This window comes from Balaenoptera ricei, chromosome 8 (genome assembly GCF_028023285.1).
Source record: "Balaenoptera ricei isolate mBalRic1 chromosome 8, mBalRic1.hap2, whole genome shotgun sequence".
Classification (NCBI taxonomy): domain Eukaryota; kingdom Metazoa; phylum Chordata; class Mammalia; order Artiodactyla; family Balaenopteridae; genus Balaenoptera; species Balaenoptera ricei.
This window is the reverse complement of record NC_082646.1, coordinates 46,302,027-46,323,653: the sequence shown is the minus strand read 5'-3', so window position 1 is coordinate 46,323,653 and position 21,627 is coordinate 46,302,027. Positions and strand designations below refer to the sequence as shown.

The following is a 21,627-nucleotide window of genomic DNA, read 5'->3' as shown; positions in this document are numbered from 1 at the left end:
GCTAACTTTGTTGGACTTTCGAACAAATTGGATTTACAAATGTGCTCTTGGAATGGGACTCGTTCGTACATAGGGGACTTACTGTATTCCACTTCTCATTTGTAAAGGCGATTTTATCTAATTTTCCACTTTCTTCTTAGTTAGCATATGTCTGAGTAGCCTTAGTCGTAGAATAGAGGAATATCCTAAGAGGCTGTTCAAAGGGCTATCATGAGTATTTGGGGCATGATCTAGATATTAAGTTAGAAAAGACTGCCTTTTCTATCCAACTTATTGGATAAATAGATATGAGGAAATCGTATGCTGTTATCAGCTCTTACACTTGTTTAAGTTCTAGTAAATACCAGGTGTTTTGTGGGGAGTTTTCTGAAGGAGGTAATACTGTCACTGTGGCTTAAAGACTGGTAAAGTTAACCAAATAAGTATTCTAAATATTCTATAATTCTCATTAAATCCTTGCCATTTAAAGACAGAAAAATTATGGTTCAGTAGAATGCATTTATTCTAATGGACAGAGTCCAGCAAAATCTATAAATCAGTCATTTACTTAAGGTTCAAGTGTTCATGACTAACCCATAAAGTGCTCACAGCTGGATGCAAGTCTAGACAAGCTCCTAGGCTTGTCTCATTTCTATTTCTAGCTCCTCAACTGCACATTCAGTCCATGGTCATCTGGACTCTTCTTAGAAGGCAGCTGTGCTCTGGAATACTGTGGAGAGTTACTGTTTTAGAGAAGATTAGATTCACAGTAAAATTTAATAGAACGTACAGAGAGTTCCCATATACCTCCTGCCTCCACTGAGTAAACACACACACAGTATCCCCCATTATCACATACTGCAACAGAATGGTGTATTTATTACAATTGAAGAACCTACACTGACACTTCATTATGACCCAAAGTCTATGGTTTTACATTAGTGTTCACTTTGGTGCTGTATATTCTGTAAGTTTTGACTGATGTATAGTGACATGTATCCAACTTTATAATGTACAGAAGAGTTACACTGCCCTAAAAATCTTTTGTGATAACCTATTCATCAGTCCCCCCCACCCTAGACTGCTGGAAACCAAGGATTATTTTTCTGTCTCCATAATTCTCTTTTTCTAGAATGTCTTAGAGTTGGACTCATGAAGTTCGTATCCTTTTCAATTAGCTTCTTTCCTTTAGTGATATGCATTCAAATATACTCCGTGTCTCTTGCTGCCTTGATCGCTCATTTCTTTTTAGCACTGAGTACTATTACATTGTCAGGATGTACGAGAGTTTCTTTATCCATTCACCTACCTAAGGACATCTTGGTTGCTATCAAGTTTTGACAATTATGAACAAAGCTGCTATAAATTACCCTTTGTAGGTTTTTTTTAATGGATACATGTTTTCAACTGATTTGGGCAAATTCAAAGGAGCATGGTTACTGAATTATATGGTAAGAGGATATTTAGTTTTGTAACAAACTGCCATATTGTCTTTCAGAATGCCTGTATCATTTTGTATTCCCATCAGCAATGAATCAAAGTTCCTGATTCTCCACATCCTCTCAGGGTTTGGTGATGTTCCTGTCTGTGATTTTTGACCATTCTTACACATGTGCTGTAGTATCACATTGCTATTTTAAAGCCCTTTCTTTTTCAGGCATTTCTCTTTCATTTTAATTATTTACTTCCTCATCATTTTCTCATATCCTTTGCTTTTTGAGCTAGTAGCCAGTCAATTATTTGTTCACTTGTAGATAAAACAAGTGGTGAGATTGATTGGAAGACATGTTGGGATGGGGCCTGAGGATTTTTAACTGTGCAAAAGAAGCTGCTTAATGCTCAACATTAATCTCAACTCAGAAATTGGGCCAGTTTTCATTTACTTTCTTAAGGGGAAATTAAATGATAGAAGGGACATATCCGTAGTGGGGTGTGCTTCTCTCATGTATCTCATAGGATAGTAACTTTCCTTTCCTTTCTCCTCAGGAACATAGAATCTCACAAACTACAGGATTCCAGAAATAACTCACCTTCTGAATCTTGAGAGTGAAGAAGTTGAAGATTTTGCTGGGATCATATAAGCGCCGCAAAGACCTAGAAATGGTGTTGCCTAAAGGTCAAGATGACTGGTCCAAAGAAGACATTGTGAAGTTATTGGAATGTATGGAGAATAACATTCCATCCAATGACAGGCACACGTTCAAAACAACCCAGTCACTGATGGACTGGGAAAAAGTAGCTTTTAAAGATTTTTCTGGGGAAATGTGCAAACTCAAATGGTTAGAGGTTTCTTATAACTTGAGAAAATTTCGCACTTTGAAAGAATTAGTGCTGGAAGCAAAGGAAAATGTTAACAATCCTTACAAATGCAGAAAATGCAAGAAGCATCCTGATTTACCCAAGAAGCCCTTGACAGCTTACCTCCGCTTTTTCAAAGAGATGCGACCCCAGTACAGCCAAAAACACCCTAAGATGAGCAACCAGGAGCTGACCAAGGTTCTGTCTGAGGAATACAAGAAGCTTCCAGAGCAGCTGAAGCTGAAATATAGTCAAGATTTCCAGAAGGAGAAACTGGAGTTTGAGGAGAAAATGGCACTATTCAGAAAACAGCACCCTGATCTAGTCCAGAACTCCATGAAATCTGATGTCCCCAAAGGAAGCCAAATCAAAGCACGAAAGAAGTTTCAGGGAAATGTGCAAAAAGTGGAGTCTCCCCCAGAAAACAATTTATCCATGAAGAGAAAATTCCATGGAGAGCCCAAGAAGCCACCTATGAATGGATATCACAAGTTCCACCAGGATTTGTGGTCGAGTAGGGAGTTTCAAGTGGTGCCCCTGAGGGAGCGCATGGTGGAGATTAGTAGATGCTGGCAGCGTGTCCCACAGAACCAGAAGGAGCGTTATAAGAAGGAGGCTGAGGAACTGCAGAAACAGTACAAGGTTGACCTTGATCTCTGGCTCAAGAGTTTGTCTCCTGAAGAATATGCTGCTTACAGAGAGGCAACCTATACTAAGCGTAACAACATGAGCATGACAAGGGGCCCAAACCCCAAGGTTAGAAGGATGGATCTGCAGTTCACATCATCAGGGAATCTTCAAGGAGGGCCTGGACTGGAGCAGGGGCTTCAGTCTCCAGAGGTAGAATCATCAAACACTATTGGAGAACATTCTCCTGCCTCAGGGAGATCAGAAGAAAATGAGAAAGATGAGGAAGAGGAGGAAGGCAGCAACTCCTCAGACCACAGCAGTGGGAATGAAGATGAAAATTGTGAGTCTGAGGACAGTGGCTCCAGCTCATCTACCTCAGGGAACTCCTCTGACTCAGATTCCAACTGAGCTTTGTTCATCATCTGAGCGATGGGATAGAGAACTTCCTAGCAAATGGACATGGCATCTGCATCAAATTAAAGCATTCTTCTCCCTGTGCCCTTTCATTGCCTTCCTTCTTTCCTTCCCTCTTCAATATAAAGTAGGAGGGACCTGTTGGATAGAAGGCATCTTGTACAGTAATTTCTTTCTCCTCCCTGTAGCCCAAGTCCACCCCCAGAGACAGTCCATGCAATGAAGACTCTTGGAATAAACAATGAGCTGGTTGGGTTGCAGTGTACACTGGGCTAGACTGAGTTTCCTGAACAGAGAAATTTTGCTCTCCTCATCTTCTGCTGCCAGAGCTGTGAGGGAGCCCCGAGGAGTCTGTGACGTCTCCCTTCTCTGTGGTCCTGTCCCTCAGGACTCTTGCACAGGAAGTGGGGAGGGGGAGATTTGACAGACTGGAGCTAGGAGAGTTGCCTTTAAGAAAATTGTCAAGGTCCTGATGTCTTTCATCCTGCTTTCTGAAGTGAGGAGTTGGCCCTTCCTTAATTTGTGAGTGGGCAGGGGTATGTGGGCAGCAGCATTTCTACATGTATATTTATCTCTTAGCTATCACTGAGATTTTTCTTACTGGTTTCAAAACTTAGAAATTAAATTCTTAGAACCACACCATTTCCATCTGAATGAAATGCTTCTCAAAATCAGTGTCCTTTGACTCTTGGCACTAATTTTCCAGGCCATGTCTAAATGTATTCTGGTTTCTGGTCCAGCTCCTTCCAAATGCTTCAGGTTGTAAGTGAACCACGTTTTTACCATACACTTAATTTATAGGTATTATGTTATGACTTTGTACCTGTTGTGTGTATAAGTATTTTAGTCCACAGACTAGTGTTTGGGAATTCATGTACCAGTTTGACACTGCTTTTATTGTGATTTACTGATATATTTGAAAATGTGTTTAAAGACCGTGCCATCTCATTAAACTTTTCTAAACATTCCTGGCTATTTTCATTTTTTCATTCTCATGGACATTAGCATCACACAAGTAGTTGCGTTCTTATATATGAAAACTGTTGACTTTTGAGAGTTCATCTTACTCCTTGATGTCTTAGTGAAATATTTTATTCTTTATAAGTGTTTTTATAAGTATAAAATAACAATCTCAGAAAATAATGGCAATATTTACAATATTGCCTCTCGTTGTGAATCATGGTTTTAAATCATACATGTTCCAATTCAGATTCTACTGTTTTCTAAGCCTTGTCCCACTTACAGGGGATACAGTGATGAAAGTACCAAATGTCAATTTTCTCATAGGTAAATTCAAATCCATCTGGGGAGAGAGGTCAATTTTCTATGCCAAAAAAACCAATCTGAAGTATTAACCTTCTCAGTATATATCTAAAAAAATACCGTTAACTTTATTCTGCAAGACCTAATTAATAATAATAAATTAGTATAGATTAACATCCTTTTTAACTGAATGATAATTTACGTACTCTCTGCAAATGCTCCTGACAGACATCAAAACTCCAGCCACAGTCTGTGCCAGCCTCCTAACAGCTTTTCAGTAAACTTCAGGTGCTCTGTCTGTCCTCAGGTTAGGGTGGTGGGATCCTTAGATAGCAGACAATTAGCAGATGATAATACTGAAAAGTCCAGCCACAAAATAGGTCACAAGAATTTTCTGTGGCTCCTTCGGCCTCAGAAGCCAAGACCCTGAAGGTTCACTTACCACATGGTTCCATGCTTCTGCTGCAACCAGGACAGGAATCTAGAATCACATCCATAAGAGTGCTGTGTGTGTGTGCGTGTGTGTGTTTGGGGGGATCGGACACACTGGGGAGGACTGATTGGAATCACTGCCCTCTCTGCCATGCCCACCACACCCAAGGCTCTAGTTCCTTTGCTAAACCTGCTTCCAGTCTTCCCCACCACACTCTGGTTCCTATACTCCCTAATGTCTGGGTATGCCTCTTCCAGCGGGTTTGATGAACCTCCGGTCCTATAATTACATTCTCCATACCCACCCCCTGCAACCCTCATTCAAGGCATGGGTTAGGACACAGGATCAGAGAAGCCTGCGACCTCTCCAGCCAGAGCGGGACCATCTCACTCTGTAACTACACTGTACTGTGTTTCCTATCAAAATCTTATATTCATAAAAATAAGCCACCAATAACATCTCATAATCTTTCACATAGACTTTCTCAACAAAATGATATACACAGAAAGATATATTTAGTAACATTGTTTATAATAGCTAAATAAATGAAGAGGATGGTTGAAAATTCTACAACGTAGAGAATAATTGAATAAAAATACTAAATTCAATTCAGCACATTATAGAAATGAAAATATTTTAAAATAATGACTTAGTCTGTGATATCTCCTGTGTGTGTGTTAACTGACTCGTGAATATTTTGAAACCAATGCATCTAACTGACAACAACAATCGCCACAAAACAAATCATACACTGAAGAATATAAAATTAAAGATTAAAAGGCACTGATTTTGGTCAAGCTCACATAAGGTGATTTCAGATCCCCAAATTTCAGTATTATCATTATAAGCATTACCATATTATTAGCACTGCAATAAGAAATGTTTACTAAAATGATGCATTTATTGAGAAACAGAGTGTATCTTCAGGTCATCCTCTGGTTAGGCAATTCTGTGTAGTAGGCCTAAAATGAGAGAATTTTTATGTTTTTTAGACTTTTTTGTGCTAAATGGCATATGGCCTTGTAATGGATTTCTGGTGTGTCAACTTGGCTAGGCTGAACTACAGGGATTTAAGGGAGCACAACATCCACTTTGTAGCACACTCACATCTCTTGCAGCTATTCAAGAAAATGCTAATCTAGGTGCTGCTGTGAAGAGGTTTTGAGGATGTAAAGTTCCTGATATTGACTCTAAACTAGGGACATTATCCAGGTGCACCAGATTTAATCAACAGGAGGCCTTTAAAGGAAAGTTTGAGACTCCCTGAATAAAATCCCAAACAGCAAGTGGATCTACATTACTCCCATTGCCCCTGACTGCCTGTGGAGAACAACTTTGTCCTGAACAAGTTCAGCTCCAGCCTGCTTGTGTTTTCCCTCCCTGAGTAACTGCCTTACTGTTCTCAGACTTGCTTAGTCAGTTTCCATAACCATCACATGAAGCAATTCCTTACAAATGACAATTCTCTCTCTCTCTTTCTCTCCTTCTCTCTCTCCTTCTCTCTCTCTTTCCTACTGGTTCTCCTTTTCTAGTTGAACACTGACTGATACAAATCTGGTAAATTTACCATAACTATTAGGATAATTTGACCATAAATCTTACAGTCCATTGGCTGACAACTCCTCTCCTGGAAATATTAAGATAGACACTCCTAAAATTTTTTTCTTCCTTTTGAATTTTCTTATAAAAACACAAACCTTTGTTATACAAAGAAAAATAAGGTTAATTTATATAGAAAATATATATATTCAATATGAAATATATATGTATTCATAGATACAAGAGGAATTTGTATGCAAATGACACTCAGGAGATTTGAAATCATGATAGATTCTCTACTTTTTCCTCCAACAATCCCACTATCTCATTCAGTTTCCTGTCTGTCACATTCCTAACCCTGAACTGGACAAATGGTCCAGGAGGTTACAGCTCTTTAATGGAAAGATTTAAGAGATATTTTTTCTTGATTCCCGAATTTTATTTCACTTAATATCTTTCCATTTTACCACAAACACTTCAGAGTGAGAGCTTTGCAAGTTAATAGGATATATTGAGATTAAAACTTATTGCCTTGGAAGAGCTTAGGAAATTTTAGCACATTTCTTAAAAACTGAGTTTCTAGTTGGAGTAAAGCTTGTAATGATAAACAAAAGCCTCAATTACATAGAGTTGGGAGACCAGGACAGGTGGGGTCTCTCATGTCCTGGGAACAGAGCAGAGCCCACCAAGAAGAAGAAAGACTACTTTCCTGGCAACAATTAAGCCAATGAAAAGCCAAAGAATCTTTGTTTACTATAGACTTCCCACTTTCCTTTACCCTTTGTAGAAGAGTTCTTCTTAAAAGACAGTAAAGTATTACTTATTTGCTTCAGTTAAAACCACAGCCTCAGATATGGAGTTCCCAGGCAATCAGTCAGGTTCCTGATTTATTTCTCATTATTTGTGTTCCGTATAAAAGAAAGGCCAGACAGGGACAACTCATGTGAGTATGAGGGAACACTTGACAACATTCAAAAAACTGACAGCACTACTTTCAGCATCAAGGAACACACCAGAAGCTTCTCTGTGTAAGGACAAAACATTGGAAATGTGGTCAAAAGACTGTGAGGAATATCCTCCTTCACACGTAAGAAATATGTCTTTGAATTCAATCAGTGTGCAATCTTTCTAATCCAGAAATCCTGACACACGCCTGGAGCTCAATGCCAGGAGCCCTCTACATCCTGCACCAGTAAACTTTCTATACAGGTGAAGCTCTTGGTTCCCCCTACATGAAAATAGTTAGATCTTTCAGAATTCAAAGATGCATTTTGATGATCATGTCAACATCTCCAACTTCTCACATTGTCTAACAGCCTGTGATTGATTGTAGTTGGTTATTTTGTTATTTTAGGAACTTTACATTGTGGAAACAAAAGAAGAGTCCAGTAAAAATCAATTTTAAATTTCAAATTGTCTTTGACATAGGAGGGTCGAGCTAGAATCTTCCTGGGGAAAAAACAAACAAACAAAAAAACAGGCTAAGACTTCCTGGGCAGTTCTGGCTGGAAAAAAATTAGACTCAAGCACTACCAGCAAACCTGCAGAAGAAACAACATCTAACCACAATGGAAAAACTTCCTGAAAACTCTGAGATCATAAAGGGGAGGGAGATCATGGCTATTTCTCTCTGGTTGCTTTTCATGGCACATGAAAATTTGTGACCTGTGCAGTGCTGCATATAACTTACCTCCACTGCTTCTTCTTGGATCAAGGGAGAAGGGGACCATTTTTAGACCTAAATAATTGGTGATCACATTGCCAGGGTTATCATGTGATGCTAGTTGAGAAAATTTACACTTAAGAAGAAAATCTAAATGTATGTTATTGGAGGAAATTTCCTACTAGTAATTTTCTGCCTTTTAATCCTGGTCACATAGGAGGTCTAGTTTTCCTCTGCCTGTTTGTTGCCCTTCAGGTTTGGGTCTATATACTGCTTCATCAACGACCAACTTGCATTATTTTATTGTTCATAAAAATTGATTTGCACACTTATTTTATTTTTATTCATGTATTTTTATGATTGTATCAAGTATAGTGTTCATTGTAAAAAATTTAATTACTAAGAAGTTTTTAAGGAAAAATGTTAAAAAGTGAAGCACTCAATCATAATTACTAATTGCACTTAATTTGAAATTCGAATGTCCTGAATTAATTTGTAGTTTTCTGTGACTCATTGAGCAACTGACATTGTATCTACGAATGATTCTAGGTTTTGAGCAACGTTTTTTCCAAAAAATTATTTTTTCTCATTATAGAAAAATTGTACTATAGTTTTGAATCACATTATCATTTCACTAGCTTTTATGGAGATTTGTCCATATTACCATAGTAGAAATATGACTGTAAATGCCTATTCACAGGCTGCTCTCCTCTCCTAAACTGAAGATCAGTAAAGAGGGAAAGATAGTCAATGCAGAACCATTATTGAAGGACATGCAAGTGTGATTCCACCAAAGGGCTATACTCATCTCAGAAGTGGTTGAGCCTGGCCATCAGTCCAGTAATGTCTCTTGGACTCAGTTCTGGGTTCACAGGCTGGCATATGAACAGCAGCACTGGCTCATTCCTGCAACGAGATTCCTACAAGAGTTCCTCTTTTGGGTGCCACAGGCTACAACACAGTGTTTACAGTGACATATACTTTCACCTGGAAAGGTTTCATCAAAACCTTTTTTTCATATTGTAATGTATGTGCACAAATATCAATAGATTTGTATAACTCTTAGAAAATCTTCCTAACTTTTCTCTTTGCTTGTCTGCTTCCACCCTCCTGATCCTCAGAGGTACTTGCCTCTCTCACCTACTACTGGAACAGAACAGAGCACCCTATGGTTCTTACCCACTCACCCCAATATCCTCAGCCTGCCTTTTGTCTGTAGAAATATTTTAGTCAAAGAATAAATTTAATCAGAGAAGTGAGAAAATGCAGAAACAAAGGAAAAGCCATCAAACAGGACAAAATAATAATAGCTTAGTCATTAAACAAAATCAAGGATCTTTAGCTCCTCTTCAAGGGCTATAGGTGATATTCTGAGCCATATCTGTTGAGCTGGTTTGTAGATACTGAAACCCCCACCAGGTGGAAGAGTTTAACTACATGATGACCAGACTGTAGCCATGACATAAGCTGCCACAATTCCAAAAACTGGCCTCAAAGAAACGGGAACAAACCAACCTTGGAACTGAAGATTAACTGTACTTGATTATGACGCTGATCAGACCACTGCATGACCAATTTCAACATGACTGTCAGAGCTGACTGTGTTGTTTCTACATGCATTCCCCTCCTTCCCCCTACACACACCTGAAACTCCCCATCTAAAATTTCTTGCCCCCAGATTGTTAGGGGAGAATGGACCTTTGGACATGTGGGACCTCTCCCACAGTTGCTGGCCGCCAAAATAAAGCAAACTTTCCTTTCCATCAACCTTCCCTCTGGAGTGTTGGTGTTCAAACAGTGAGTGGCCAGACCTGCCTTTCGGTTAATGCTACCTGGTAGCTGTCATCTAGCAATTTACCCAGTGAATCCTTCAAAACTTACCTCTGCAACATAAGAGGAGGGAAAATAAGCTGGACAAACTTCTGATAAAGGGACCCAGAAAATCATATTCATTACAATGAACATTGGGGTACATGTATCTTTTCCAGTTAGTCTTTTTGTTTTCTTCAAATAAATACCCAGAAGTGGAATTGCTGGATCATGTGGTAGTTATGGACCATATGGTAGTAATGTACCACTATCTTGAGACTTTGAAGATTTGATTAACTTTAAAAACATTTTAAATGCATTTTTTTCTTGCATATTTCATTTTACAGTCTATTAAGGTAAGTGTAATGTCAAGATTTCTGTGACTTCGGGTCTCTCCATTAAAATTTCTAAAATTTCTGAGGTATGCAGTCTTATTTTCTCTATCAGTTTCATTCTGTTAAGATATGTATACATTTATATTCAGTATGTTGTAACAGAGAATTTGTTGAGCCTATGAATTTTACAGGTAGCCTATTCCGCATTCTTGTTAAATAATAATAATCTCCATTTTTCATCTGATTTTGGTTACATTTAATAAGCTTTTAAACTGTGGTAGACCATGTTTTTATTTATGACCTTGTACCTCTATTGTACTTACACAAACAGATATATTTCAAGCAGGTAGGTTTGTTCTACTTGTTTGGAATTTATCTGTACATATGGCAGACATAAATCTTCTTCTAATAGGTGAACTAGATGGGAAGGCCTATATTAAGCTGTGAGTTTTACAAAGAAAATTATAAGATGTGCAGAGTCTATCCAACAAGATTCTCTCATTTAGTAAGGAAGCTTTAAAAATAAAACCATGAAAAAAGATTTTAAAAGTGAGACTTGATGAAGGAACATGATTAAGCAGATGCATATCAGAGAGAAGAGAATCCCAAGTCTGCCAGTGAGAAGAACCCTGTGCTCTTGTTTTAACTCATTAAGCTGGGTAAATGTGCCAGGTGTTCTTTGACTTCCAACTACCTTAGAAATCAAGTGAATAGACAAGACATAGAATAACGGTTGCACAGCATTCCAAGAGAGATTAGTTTTATTAAAAGAAAACAGAAACAAATATATACAATTAAGATATCAAACCTTTTAGGAACGAAATTGAGTCATTTGTTGAGACGTGGATGGATCTAGAGACTGTCATACAGAGTGAAGTAAGTCAGAAAGAGAAAAACAAATATTGTATATTAACGCATGTATGTGGAGCCTAGAAAAATGGTACAGATGAGCCGGTTTGCAGGGCAGAAGTTGAGACACAGATGTAGAGAACAGACATATGGACACCAAGGGGGGAAAACTGTGGTGGGGTGGGGATGGTGGTGTGCTGAATTGGGTGATTGGGATTGACATGTATACACTGATATGTATAAAATTGATGACTAATAAGAACCTGCAGTATAAAAAAACAAACAAAACAACTAATACTAAACTTTCATTGTGTTATTTGTATGGAAATATGTTAATATAAATGTTTCAGACATTACATGAAATTTCTAAAAATCTTAAAAAAAAAAGAAAGGTTCCTTTATTCCCGGTTTTCTTGGTGTTTTTAACATATATGTCGTTGTTGAGTTTTGTCAAATGGTTTTCCTGCATTTGTTGAGATAACCATTTTTTTTTTTTTTCTAATTTATTCTGTAAATTTGATGAGCTACACTGATTACTTGGCAACTAGTAAAGCTTTGCCTTTCTGGGAAAAAAAAAAGATATCAAACCTTTTAAAAAATCAATCAATATGTTTCATAAAGGAAGGTGAAGTTACAGATAATCAAGTGGGCACTAAATGAACAATCTCAGTTATTGACATTTCTGACACCTGGGGTCAGATTTTTTGACCTGTCCCTGATCAGAGCAAAGAAAAGGTTTGAGAGGAGAGGAGAAGGAGCAGGAGAGGAAACTACAAATGAGGAAACTACTGGCCACATTGACAAAGCTCAGGACACCACCATCGTAATCTAGGAACACCACACGTGGCCCAGAGGCCTTCTGACATATTGAGGTGATAGTGGGGAGGAGGTAAAGAGACTGCACTGGTTGTTCCCTTTGATGCAAAGAAGTAGAAAAATTCCCTCTGAGACAAGTACCATGTCACTCTTCCTTGTCCAAGAATCATTACAAAATCCAATCGCCCAGCTGCAACAGCCCACCACATCCACCTCCCACTGATGCTGACCGGAAGTGAATGACTCAGCTCCCCAGGCAAGAAAATATTCAGATCTCAGAGCCTAGAAAATGGTACAGATGAACCGGTTTGCAGAGCAGAAATTGAGACACAGATGTAGAGAACAAACATATGGACACCAAGAGGGGAAAGCGGCAGGGGGTGGGGGTTGTAGTGTGATGAATTGGGCGATTGGGTTTGACATGTATACACTGATGTGTATAAAATGGATGACTAACAAGAAAATAAATAAATAAATAAATGAACATAAAAAAGAAAATTCTCTTCACAAGAAAAAGTATTTGTAACTATGCAGTGTGACGAATGTTAGCTAGACTTATGGTGGTGATTATTTCATAATATATATGAATAACAAATCATTCGGCTTGTATATCTGAATCTTATATAATGTTATATGTCAATTATACCTCACGAAAAACCAATTTTCTTTATTCATTTTATTAAAGATAATTATTCATATAAATATTGTATAAGTAGTTACATTATATTTATATTTTAATATGAATATATCCATTGATGTATATGTTATATATATAATATATATAAAGTATTCTGATTAAAAGTATTTACAAATGTATGAGTCCAAACAATAGGTTTTATTTTGACATAAACCATTTATTACACAGTACTCATAAAATATTAAAGGTAAGAAAAAGCTTAGCACAGTTAATTTCACCAATTATTATATATACAATTATTTAAACCACATTTGAATGCCTAGTTGCCCTTTTTTATGAGAAGTGTATATAGTGTAGGTGTGTCAATTATTCCAATTAATGTTTTATTTTCAAGCATAATCAGATAAACAATGGCTGGAAACATCATTAGCTATTTCAAATTTTAAAAGTGGAGTAAGAATATACATTTTAAAAATTATGAAGTCATTGCTTGAAGAATAAAAAATCATTTCATGAAATCATTTCTTCAGTTCAAATGTATTTTGAAACAACTTGTGTGGGGTCAACCTTCTTCCATTTACCCTAAAGGAAGTCTGTATTCTTTTAGGGTCTTACCCCTCAGGTGTTGTTTTCTATATGCTGCAAACCCAATCAGCTGTTTTCACACCTTCCTGTCTGAAGGTTGTATCCAATCTCAGGAAGTAGGTGTGGCCTCAGGTGAGTCTGATCCTTTAAAAAGCACCTTTGTCCAGAGGTGACTGATTCTCCAAGGTAGACTGTGGGAATGTGCAGCTGCCAAGCTTTGGAGAGTTCTTGTTGACCTTGACCTCCACAGGCTACCAGGACGTCCAGACTTCCTGAGGTGAGACCACTCACAGTAGACTCTGGTAAGCAAGGAATTGATTGCAAATATCTTCATGCCTACTTTCCCTTATGCAAATACTTTTCCTTTACCTCTTGGCCTGCTTGGGTCTTGTCCAAGTAAACAAGTAGTTTTCTTTGTTTTATTTCAATGACATCAATATTTAAAGTACCTGTAACTAGAGCAATTGCAATAAATTGATATTTGTAATATTGTTATTTAATAATTTTTATTTCATTACCTTATGTGGTATTAGATGTTTTTAGGTCTTAAATTTTCCCATTTATATGTATCTATGGAACACATAAAACACCTAAAATGCTGAATGTAATGTAGACATTACATGGTCTTTGTACAGATCAACATGAGTTAAATGTATTGAACTAATTATGATACATTTTTGTAAGGTCTTATTTGCTATCTGTTGAAAGCCTTCTGTTTGCAGTCTAGATTTGAAAAGTATTCAGACTAGATCCAATCACCTGGTAGGGACTTCCAAGAAGTGGCATTGATCATATGAGAAAATATCAGTAACACAGGTCTATGGTCATGCTTCCATCAATTGCATCTCTGGATATTCTAGTGTAGAGAGGAAATTGCTGTGTAAATTATAGTGTTTTTCGGGGGTGGTTGGTTTTAAAAATTGATTTTTACTGATTATCATTGTAGCTTGAACATTCACCAGTTTGAAATGTGAAGGTGCTCTGATGGTCTGAAAAGACTGGGAAAAAATGTTTTCCTGAGCTAGAAATAGCATACTTTTTCCTTGAGAGGAAGAGTTTTGCTATTTAAGTTGGAAGCAAATACTCAACTGTTTATAGTTTTAGGACTCCAAAATTTCAGTCAACATTGATTAAATTGAACAAGCTTAAATTATATGTAAACAATTTTGTCTTTGGAAAAGGGTATCTGTCACTTGGGAGATAGGAGGCATAGAGACCATTAGCATAGAGATGAAGTGTGTGCATGTATGGGTACCAGTCATGGAGAGAGAGAGAGAGAAAGAGATTGAGATTCTCTGTGTGCTTCTCCACCAATCAGCTATTAAAAAAAACTCTGGCGTCATCCTGTCTCTTAGCCTTTGCTCTAATATTTAAGCTTTTCCATGTAAGTTAGGTATGACTGAGACCATGGCTTATTTTAAACAATAAAGTTGCTAAGTAGTCTCTTCTCTAATTTCATCATTTGTGTTATAGCATGAACCCAATCTGTCTCTATTCACCACTTCTAGGTTTGTACCGTGGGTAAGCAAATAGGTAAATCAGATAGAGTTCAAGCAGACAAGCTTTGTCCAAAGGCTGTTTTTTGTTTTGTTTTGTTTTTCTAATCAGGGTAAAAGAATGATTACTCTTGCTTTTTCTCTTTAATTTCTAGAAACATGGATTCCGAAGGATTCATGCAAGCCTTCCAGAATGAACTAACCTGCTCCATCTGTATGAACTACTTCATAGACCCCGTCACCATAGACTGTGGGCACAGCTTTTGCCGTCCCTGCCTGTACCTCTGCTGGGAGGAAGACCAGACTCCAAAGAGCTGCCCTGAGTGCAGGGGACTATCAGAGAAGCCCGATTTCAAAACCAATATTGTACTCAAGAGGCTGGCTTCCCTCGCCAGACAGGACGCAGCTAAACAAACCAACAGCTCGGAGGCGCAGATCTGCGTGACACACAAAGAAGCCAAAGGACTCTTCTGTGAGGTTGACAAGACCCTGCTCTGTGGCCCCTGCTCTGCGTCCCCAGAGCATGCAGCTCACAACCACCGTCCAGTACAATGGGCTGCTGAGGAATACCGGGTAGGTGATGCTTCTAAGGCAATTAGGAACCTATAGGCTCCTAAATCAGAGAGAAAGATGAAGATGATAATGAAGTTGATGGGGATGGAGATGGTGGAGGTGGGGATGTTTTAGTGTGGGTCCCAAGATAGAAATGTATCATTTCAGTGTTGTTGCCCAATTGTCCAAACATGTGGAAATGCTGCATCCTGGGGCATGTGGCAGCACGAGGCATACTGGCTTCTGATGTGAGCTTGAGGCTTTCTCAGTCAGGTTATATAAACATATGAGTCTCAGTTTCTTAGGAAATGGATTCCATCATTTGTAAAATTCCTCCAGTTTTCTAGGATACATCTCTGTCATTTCTGATATTCAAAATATTAGAATCAGACTAGATTAATGTGGAAAAATCTGATCACTTCATTTTAAATCACGATTACTGGTTTTTCAATGACTCCCTTTGCTCATAATTAAGGGGATGAAATTTACGGTATCATCATCTGTGTCACTAAAGCTTATGGGTATTTTGCAGGAGAAACTTCTAAAGAGAATGGGCTCTTTATGGAAAATGACACAAGAAATGCAAAACAATCTGAATCTGGAAACTCACAAAACTCAGTCATTAGAGGTAAGGATGAAAATGTTCCTTTTCATTTGTATGAATATTGACATAATTCTAGCTTAGACTTTTAGCCTAGTTTAAGTTCCCAGTTAAAGGACAGTGGTCTCTTCCCTGGAGAGGTAGTGGTTTCAAATGACGTAGCAGTGATCACAAATATACAGGCCAATACAAGGTATTTCAAATATTGCTAGTGTATGGGAAAACCAGGGCATGAAAATTATTCATAGTCCAAATTTTGAAGATTTGGATAAACTTTCTCAGATACGGATGATAAGGGAACATTGCACTCAGTGTGGCTCTAAAAGAGAGGAGAGGAATAGAGTAGTACCTGGAGGAAAAATAAAGAATATTTTTTAAACTGTATACTATGGGGTTTACATAATTAAAAAAAAATATTTAGGAAAGTCAGGCAAAGGAACAGAAAAAAAAGAAGATCCAGGTAAGAGACAAAATAAAAAATGGACAAAGAACCCTGAAGAAACCTCCTAGGGAGAGAGCCTGGGACCCCTCGGATGGCTTGATTTAAACAGGGAAAGAAACTAGGACTATAGAGAAAGGATGGGCCGGAAGGACCAGCAAATATTCCAGGTCTTTTGAAATGTGAGGCAGAAAGTTTGTCAAGAACTTTCCCGATGACAGTAAGGAAAAAATATTTGACGTTTTCTGTTGAGAATGAGGACGAGTGATTCTTTGAATCCATTATCTCTGCAGAACTATGTGGCCGTAAGAAAGGAGATGATCAAAGTTCAGTATCAGAGGATCCACCTGTTTCTCCAGGAGGAGGAGCAACTCCATCTGGAGGCACTGGAGAAAGAAGCGAAAGAGACTTTCCAACAACTCAGGGAGAGTGAATTCAGAATGACTCAACAGAAAGAGAGTCTGAAAGAAATGTACAGAGAGCTGACTGAGGTGTGCCACAAGCCTGATGTGGAGCTGCTCCAGGTGAGAAGGGAGGTTCCATCCTCAGAGACAGAAGTACTATTCTGGGCACCGTTGCCATGACATTGAAATGTTACCTGCATATACTCTTATCTCAGCTAAGGGATGATGTTCCTTGACTCCCATTATCTTATTTGTCCAGTCCCTTATTTCTCACAGCCTGGTAATCTTTGGGAGGTTTTTTTTAAAATCCTTTTATTAGCTAACATAGGACAAAATTTTTTCAGTGTGATCGGGGGACTCTCCACACAGATTATCCAAAGCCAGCAAAATTCTGTAGCCAGGAAAAGTTAACTTTGTTGGAATAATTTTGAATATATGTTCCCCTAATCCCTTGTCACTCTGTTATCCCATACTTACTGAAGACATTGAGGTTTTGCTCATTGTCTAGAAAAATTTAGAATTGGTAATCAATTTCAATGTATTCTGTAATTCATTTTGTATGGTCCCCTGTTTTGCTTTCATTGTTACCATAAATGATGAGATCTCTCCTTGGGAATAGGACAGGGCAATGAGTGACATTGGAGACCTAGATGTTGTTGCATCATAACACAGACTCTTCCTGGCCTTCTTCCTTCCGTAATGCACCCTGACTAAGTCCATCATGTTTTAGTTTAGGTTCTGTTATTAAGATAACCTCTAATTGTTCCTTAGAGAAGAATCAGAGAATAAATACCTTAATGAAAGGAACAAACAAGAATACTAAAGAAGATGCAAAAGGACAGAACTCTGATGATTAACATCATCTTTTTTTTTTTCCCTCGCAGGACTTGGGCAATGTATTGGAAAGGTGAGTTTACACTAAAGATTTCTGATTTCTGAGAATGTTTCTGTCTTTTTGATGAAGTAAATGTACAGTCATCCCTTAGTACCATGAGGATTTGGTTCCAGGTCCTCCCCCATGCCTAAATCTGAGGATGTACAATCTCTTATACAAAATGACATAGTATGTACAAATAACTTACAACCATTTTCTGGTATCCTTTAAATCATCTCTAGACTACTTCTAACACCTATTATGATGTAAATTAAATGCTATGTAAATAGTTGCCTGGTGTGTGGCATTTTCAAGTTTTACTTTTTGAAATTTCCTGATTTTTTTTCTGAATATTTTCCATTCAGATTTCACAGTTTCAAATAATGATTGAATCCACAGGTGTGGAATCCTAGGAAATGGCAGATGGACTGTACATTTTTTGAGCTATTAACATTGTTTTTGTGGCTATTTTCTATTTTATTTCAAAAGAGTTCCGAAGACCTTCTACTCCTTGGTCTCAGAAGTTTCCTGCTCATTTGGTTGATTTCAAATATACCTAAAAGGCTTCTGACATTCTGGACTTTGTTCCACCTCTCTAGCCTTACCACAATAAAATGTATTGAACGAAATTTTCTAAGTTGCAATACAGGAAGAACCTACCTGAGTGAGTTGGAAGGTGAATAATACTGGAAAGAGGTAGATTCTCTAAGAATGGGAAGAGGGGCTGCTATTTTGTTCCTAGAAGTAGCAGTGACTCAACCTGTTCCATCACTGAAAGCCCCCTTGTAGGCTGGACCTCAGAGGGAATGGCTTCCTGGTGCCCACTGGGAAGTTAGACTTTCAGGACAAGGGCAGCCAGGCTGGAATTGGTTTCCCTTGCTGGGCTGACGAGAGCAAAGCTGTCTGGCTCAGTGTACTCTTCCTTTTGGTGACTACTTGCTGACTGAAGTACAAGAGCTTTGCCTGAATTTGTGCTCTCTGTAAAATGCCCAGGATCTTTGCATCACCTGAGATGGAATAGAGCAAGGAAACAAACCTCAAAATTTCTAGAAATAGGGGCTTCCCTGGTGGCGCAGTGGTTGAGAGTCTGCCTGCCAATGCAGGGGACACGGGTTCGAGCCCTGGTCCGGGAAGATCCCACATGCCACGGAGCAACTGGGCCCGTGAGCCACAATTACTGAGCCTGCGTGTCTGGAACCTGTGCTCTGCAACAAGAGAGGCCGCGATAGTGAGAGGCCCGCGCACCGCGATGAAGAGTGGCCCCCGCTTGCCATAACTAGAGGAAGCCCTCGCACAGAAACGAAGACCCAACACAGCCATAAATTAAAAAAAAAAAAAAAAAAAAAAATTTCTAGAAATAGAATAATGACTAAAATGAATGGAGCATTTGAAATTTGATAATTTATATTTTGCAAAAAAGTAAGGTAACATATTTTTTTATCCCAAGAGTGTAGAATATAATGAATGTCCAATTAACCTTAATGGGAGAATTCTGATGAAATATCTTGGATTAAAAATGGCTTCTTTTGAAGATTAGGATTGACATGTATATGCTACTATGTATAAAATAGATAGCTAATGAGAACCAACTGTATAGCACAGGGAACTCTACTCAGTGCTGTGTGGTGACCTAAATGGGAAGGAAATCCAAAAAAGAAGGGATATATATATATACATATAGCTGATTCACTTTGCTGTACGGCAGAAACTAACACAATATTGTAAAGCAACTATACTCCAATAAAAAAAAATAATAAACTAAATTAAAAAATGGCTTCTTTTGTAACAGTTGTGTGATTAACCTTTGACCCTGAGGTGTAACTGATATCAATTTTTTACAGGACTGATTTGGTACAGATGCAAAAGCCTCAGCCAGTGAACCCAGAGCTCACTTCCTGGCCTGTCACTGGAATCCTAGACATGCTGAACAACTTCAGAGGTAAGAGTTAGCGCTTTGGTGATCAGGCCTCCATTTCTTTGGCGGTTCTTGGAAAGGAGGCTTCTTTGATTTTATTTTTTCTGACATGAAGTTAGTACATGACTTTCCAAAGTTGTTATATCTTTTCTGCCAATACAGTCATGCTACAAAGAACAAGGCTGAACTTTGCAACCTATATTTTACTGCAAATGCAAAGCAAGATACATGTTTTTAGTTACATCTGAAATAGGCAGAGCAAGAAGAGAGCAACTGGATTGATCAGCTAGTTATAAAGAAATAGAATATTTAGTTCTCAGAGTAGCAGTTAATGTTGTATGTTTATTCAGTTTATTTCACTCTTAAAAGGTTATATATGGCATTGCTGGTTTTAATTTGTTCTATATTACAATTGTGTTTATCATGCATTATACAAAGAATATTTCTTATTTCTATAATTACTAACTTTTGACAAAATAGACTACAATTGGCTTAGGCAGAATCATTGTAATGCTGTTACATCAATCTCAAAATAATTGAAAGGTGAGGGATATGTGAACATGGTTAGTCATAACATGCTTTTAGAAGCTTCCAAACTATTCATTGATGGATTTCTATTAACATTTTTGCTTTGAAAACTTGCTAGGTAGAGACTCTAGCCCAACAAATACCCACATAATATCAAAGTGCTCTCTATATATTAAACAGTGTTAAAGACAAAAGACACAAGAAAAGTTTTCTAAAGTAAAGAAAAAAATAAAATTTTACGTGTCCTGAAATAAACTATCAAGAATTTGACATTAAATCAGACTTCACAGAGTTCATGATATGTCTGTATGTTTTTTTTCTTTTTCTATATGATTTGAGGTGTTTCTATGGGCTGCAGAGATAGTTATAACTCTTGTTTTTCGTAGAAGAGCCAGTCTGAGCTCCCTTTTGTCTTCGTTTTGCATTTCCTTGGAGGAGGGAAAATGAAAAGACTCATTGGGTAGAGAGCCTCTGCCTCTCAGGCCATGGAAATCCCACTTGTTGACCACATTTTTGCTCTTTCTGCAGAGGATAACGTTCTGAGTCAGAAAACGACCATTCACAATGTGAGCCTTTCTGAGGATGATACAACTGTGATATATGGAGATGACCATCATGGCGTGTCCAGAGAGCTCCAGGGTGCAGAGAGTTTTGTGGCCTGGGGAGCTGTGGCCTTCACCTCCGGGAGGCATTACTGGGAGGTGGATGTGACACACTCCTCGAACTGGATTCTGGGAGTCTGTAAAGATATCTTGACAAGCAATACTGTTATCAGTATTGATTCTGAAGAAGCATTTTTGCTATTTTCTATGAAAGTGAACAATCATTATATTCTGTCCACAAACTCCCCACCCTTAATTCAGTATGTGCAAAGGCCTCTGGGTGGGATTGGAGTGTTTCTGGATTATGACAATGGAACTGTGAGCTTCTATGATGTTTGCAGAGGTTCCCTCATATATAGTTTCTTTCCTTCCTTCTTTTCCTCCCCTCTGAAGCCTTTCCTTTGCCTTAGGTCTCCATGAATAGTCAAGTTCCGTGACCATTTATTAGATGAACTTCTCGTCGGAGGAAGTTACTGTCCTGAAACCTCATGTGAGGCTACAGGATGATACTTGACTGTCTCTGAGCCTATTGTAATTTAATGGAACATAATGATGGTATGTTTATAAAATGGCATAACCATGTTGAATGTATAAATTTGTTAATTAAATGATCTATTAATAAAAACTATTTGTTATGGAGCATTTCTAGAATGTAATCAACAGATATTCGTTTTTTAAAATAATATTTGTATTAAAATAAAAATTATGTATCATAAGGTTCATTTACATTTTAAGCAATGTGTTTTTCTTCCATAGTTGAACCATATTGGGGTAGAAGAATGAAGTGGTATATATCTCAGCCTAGTAAACAAAAGGAATAGCTCAGTTTTTTCTTCAAGTGTGACCTAGTTGGTTGGATCCATGTCTTTGACAGATTTGGTCAAACCCTTTCTCTTTGTCAAACATTTAGACTTTCTCTAAACCCTAGTCATTCAGCACATCACAGCTCATCCACAGCTTTTCCAG

The 21,627-nt window shown here is 38.0% G+C and overlaps 2 protein-coding genes across 2 annotated transcripts; both read left to right on the top strand.

Moving 5' to 3' along the window:
* Positions 1–2,073: 2,073 nt before the first annotated feature.
* UBTFL1 (upstream binding transcription factor like 1) lies at positions 2,074–3,315 on the top strand. The gene has a single exon (XM_059929902.1). The coding sequence runs from the start codon at positions 2,080–2,082 to the stop codon at positions 3,313–3,315; it is 1,236 nt and encodes a 411-aa protein (XP_059785885.1). The 5' UTR covers positions 2,074–2,079.
* An 11,590-nt stretch (positions 3,316–14,905) lies between these two features.
* LOC132370150 (tripartite motif-containing protein 64-like) lies at positions 14,906–21,081 on the top strand. The gene is made up of 6 exons (XM_059929901.1): positions 14,906–15,319; positions 15,831–15,926; positions 16,632–16,862; positions 17,627–17,649; positions 19,458–19,555; positions 20,588–21,081. The coding sequence occupies exons 1-6, from the start codon at positions 14,906–14,908 to the stop codon at positions 21,079–21,081; spliced, it is 1,356 nt and encodes a 451-aa protein (XP_059785884.1).
* Positions 21,082–21,627: the final 546 nt, after the last annotated feature.

Bases quoted from the DNA above. Each gene is read 5' to 3' on its own strand.
- UBTFL1 (XM_059929902.1), top strand. From the start codon at position 2,080: ATGGTGTTGCCTAAAGGTCAAGATGACTGGTCCAAAGAAGACATTGTG.
- LOC132370150 (XM_059929901.1), top strand. From the start codon at position 14,906: ATGGATTCCGAAGGATTCATGCAAGCCTTCCAGAATGAACTAACCTGC. The intron at 16,863-17,626 runs GTGAGAAGGGAG...TTTCCCTCGCAG, and splicing joins CTGATGTGGAGCTGCTCCAG to GACTTGGGCAATGTATTGGA. The intron at 17,650-19,457 runs GTGAGTTTACAC...AATTTTTTACAG, and splicing joins TTGGGCAATGTATTGGAAAG to GACTGATTTGGTACAGATGC.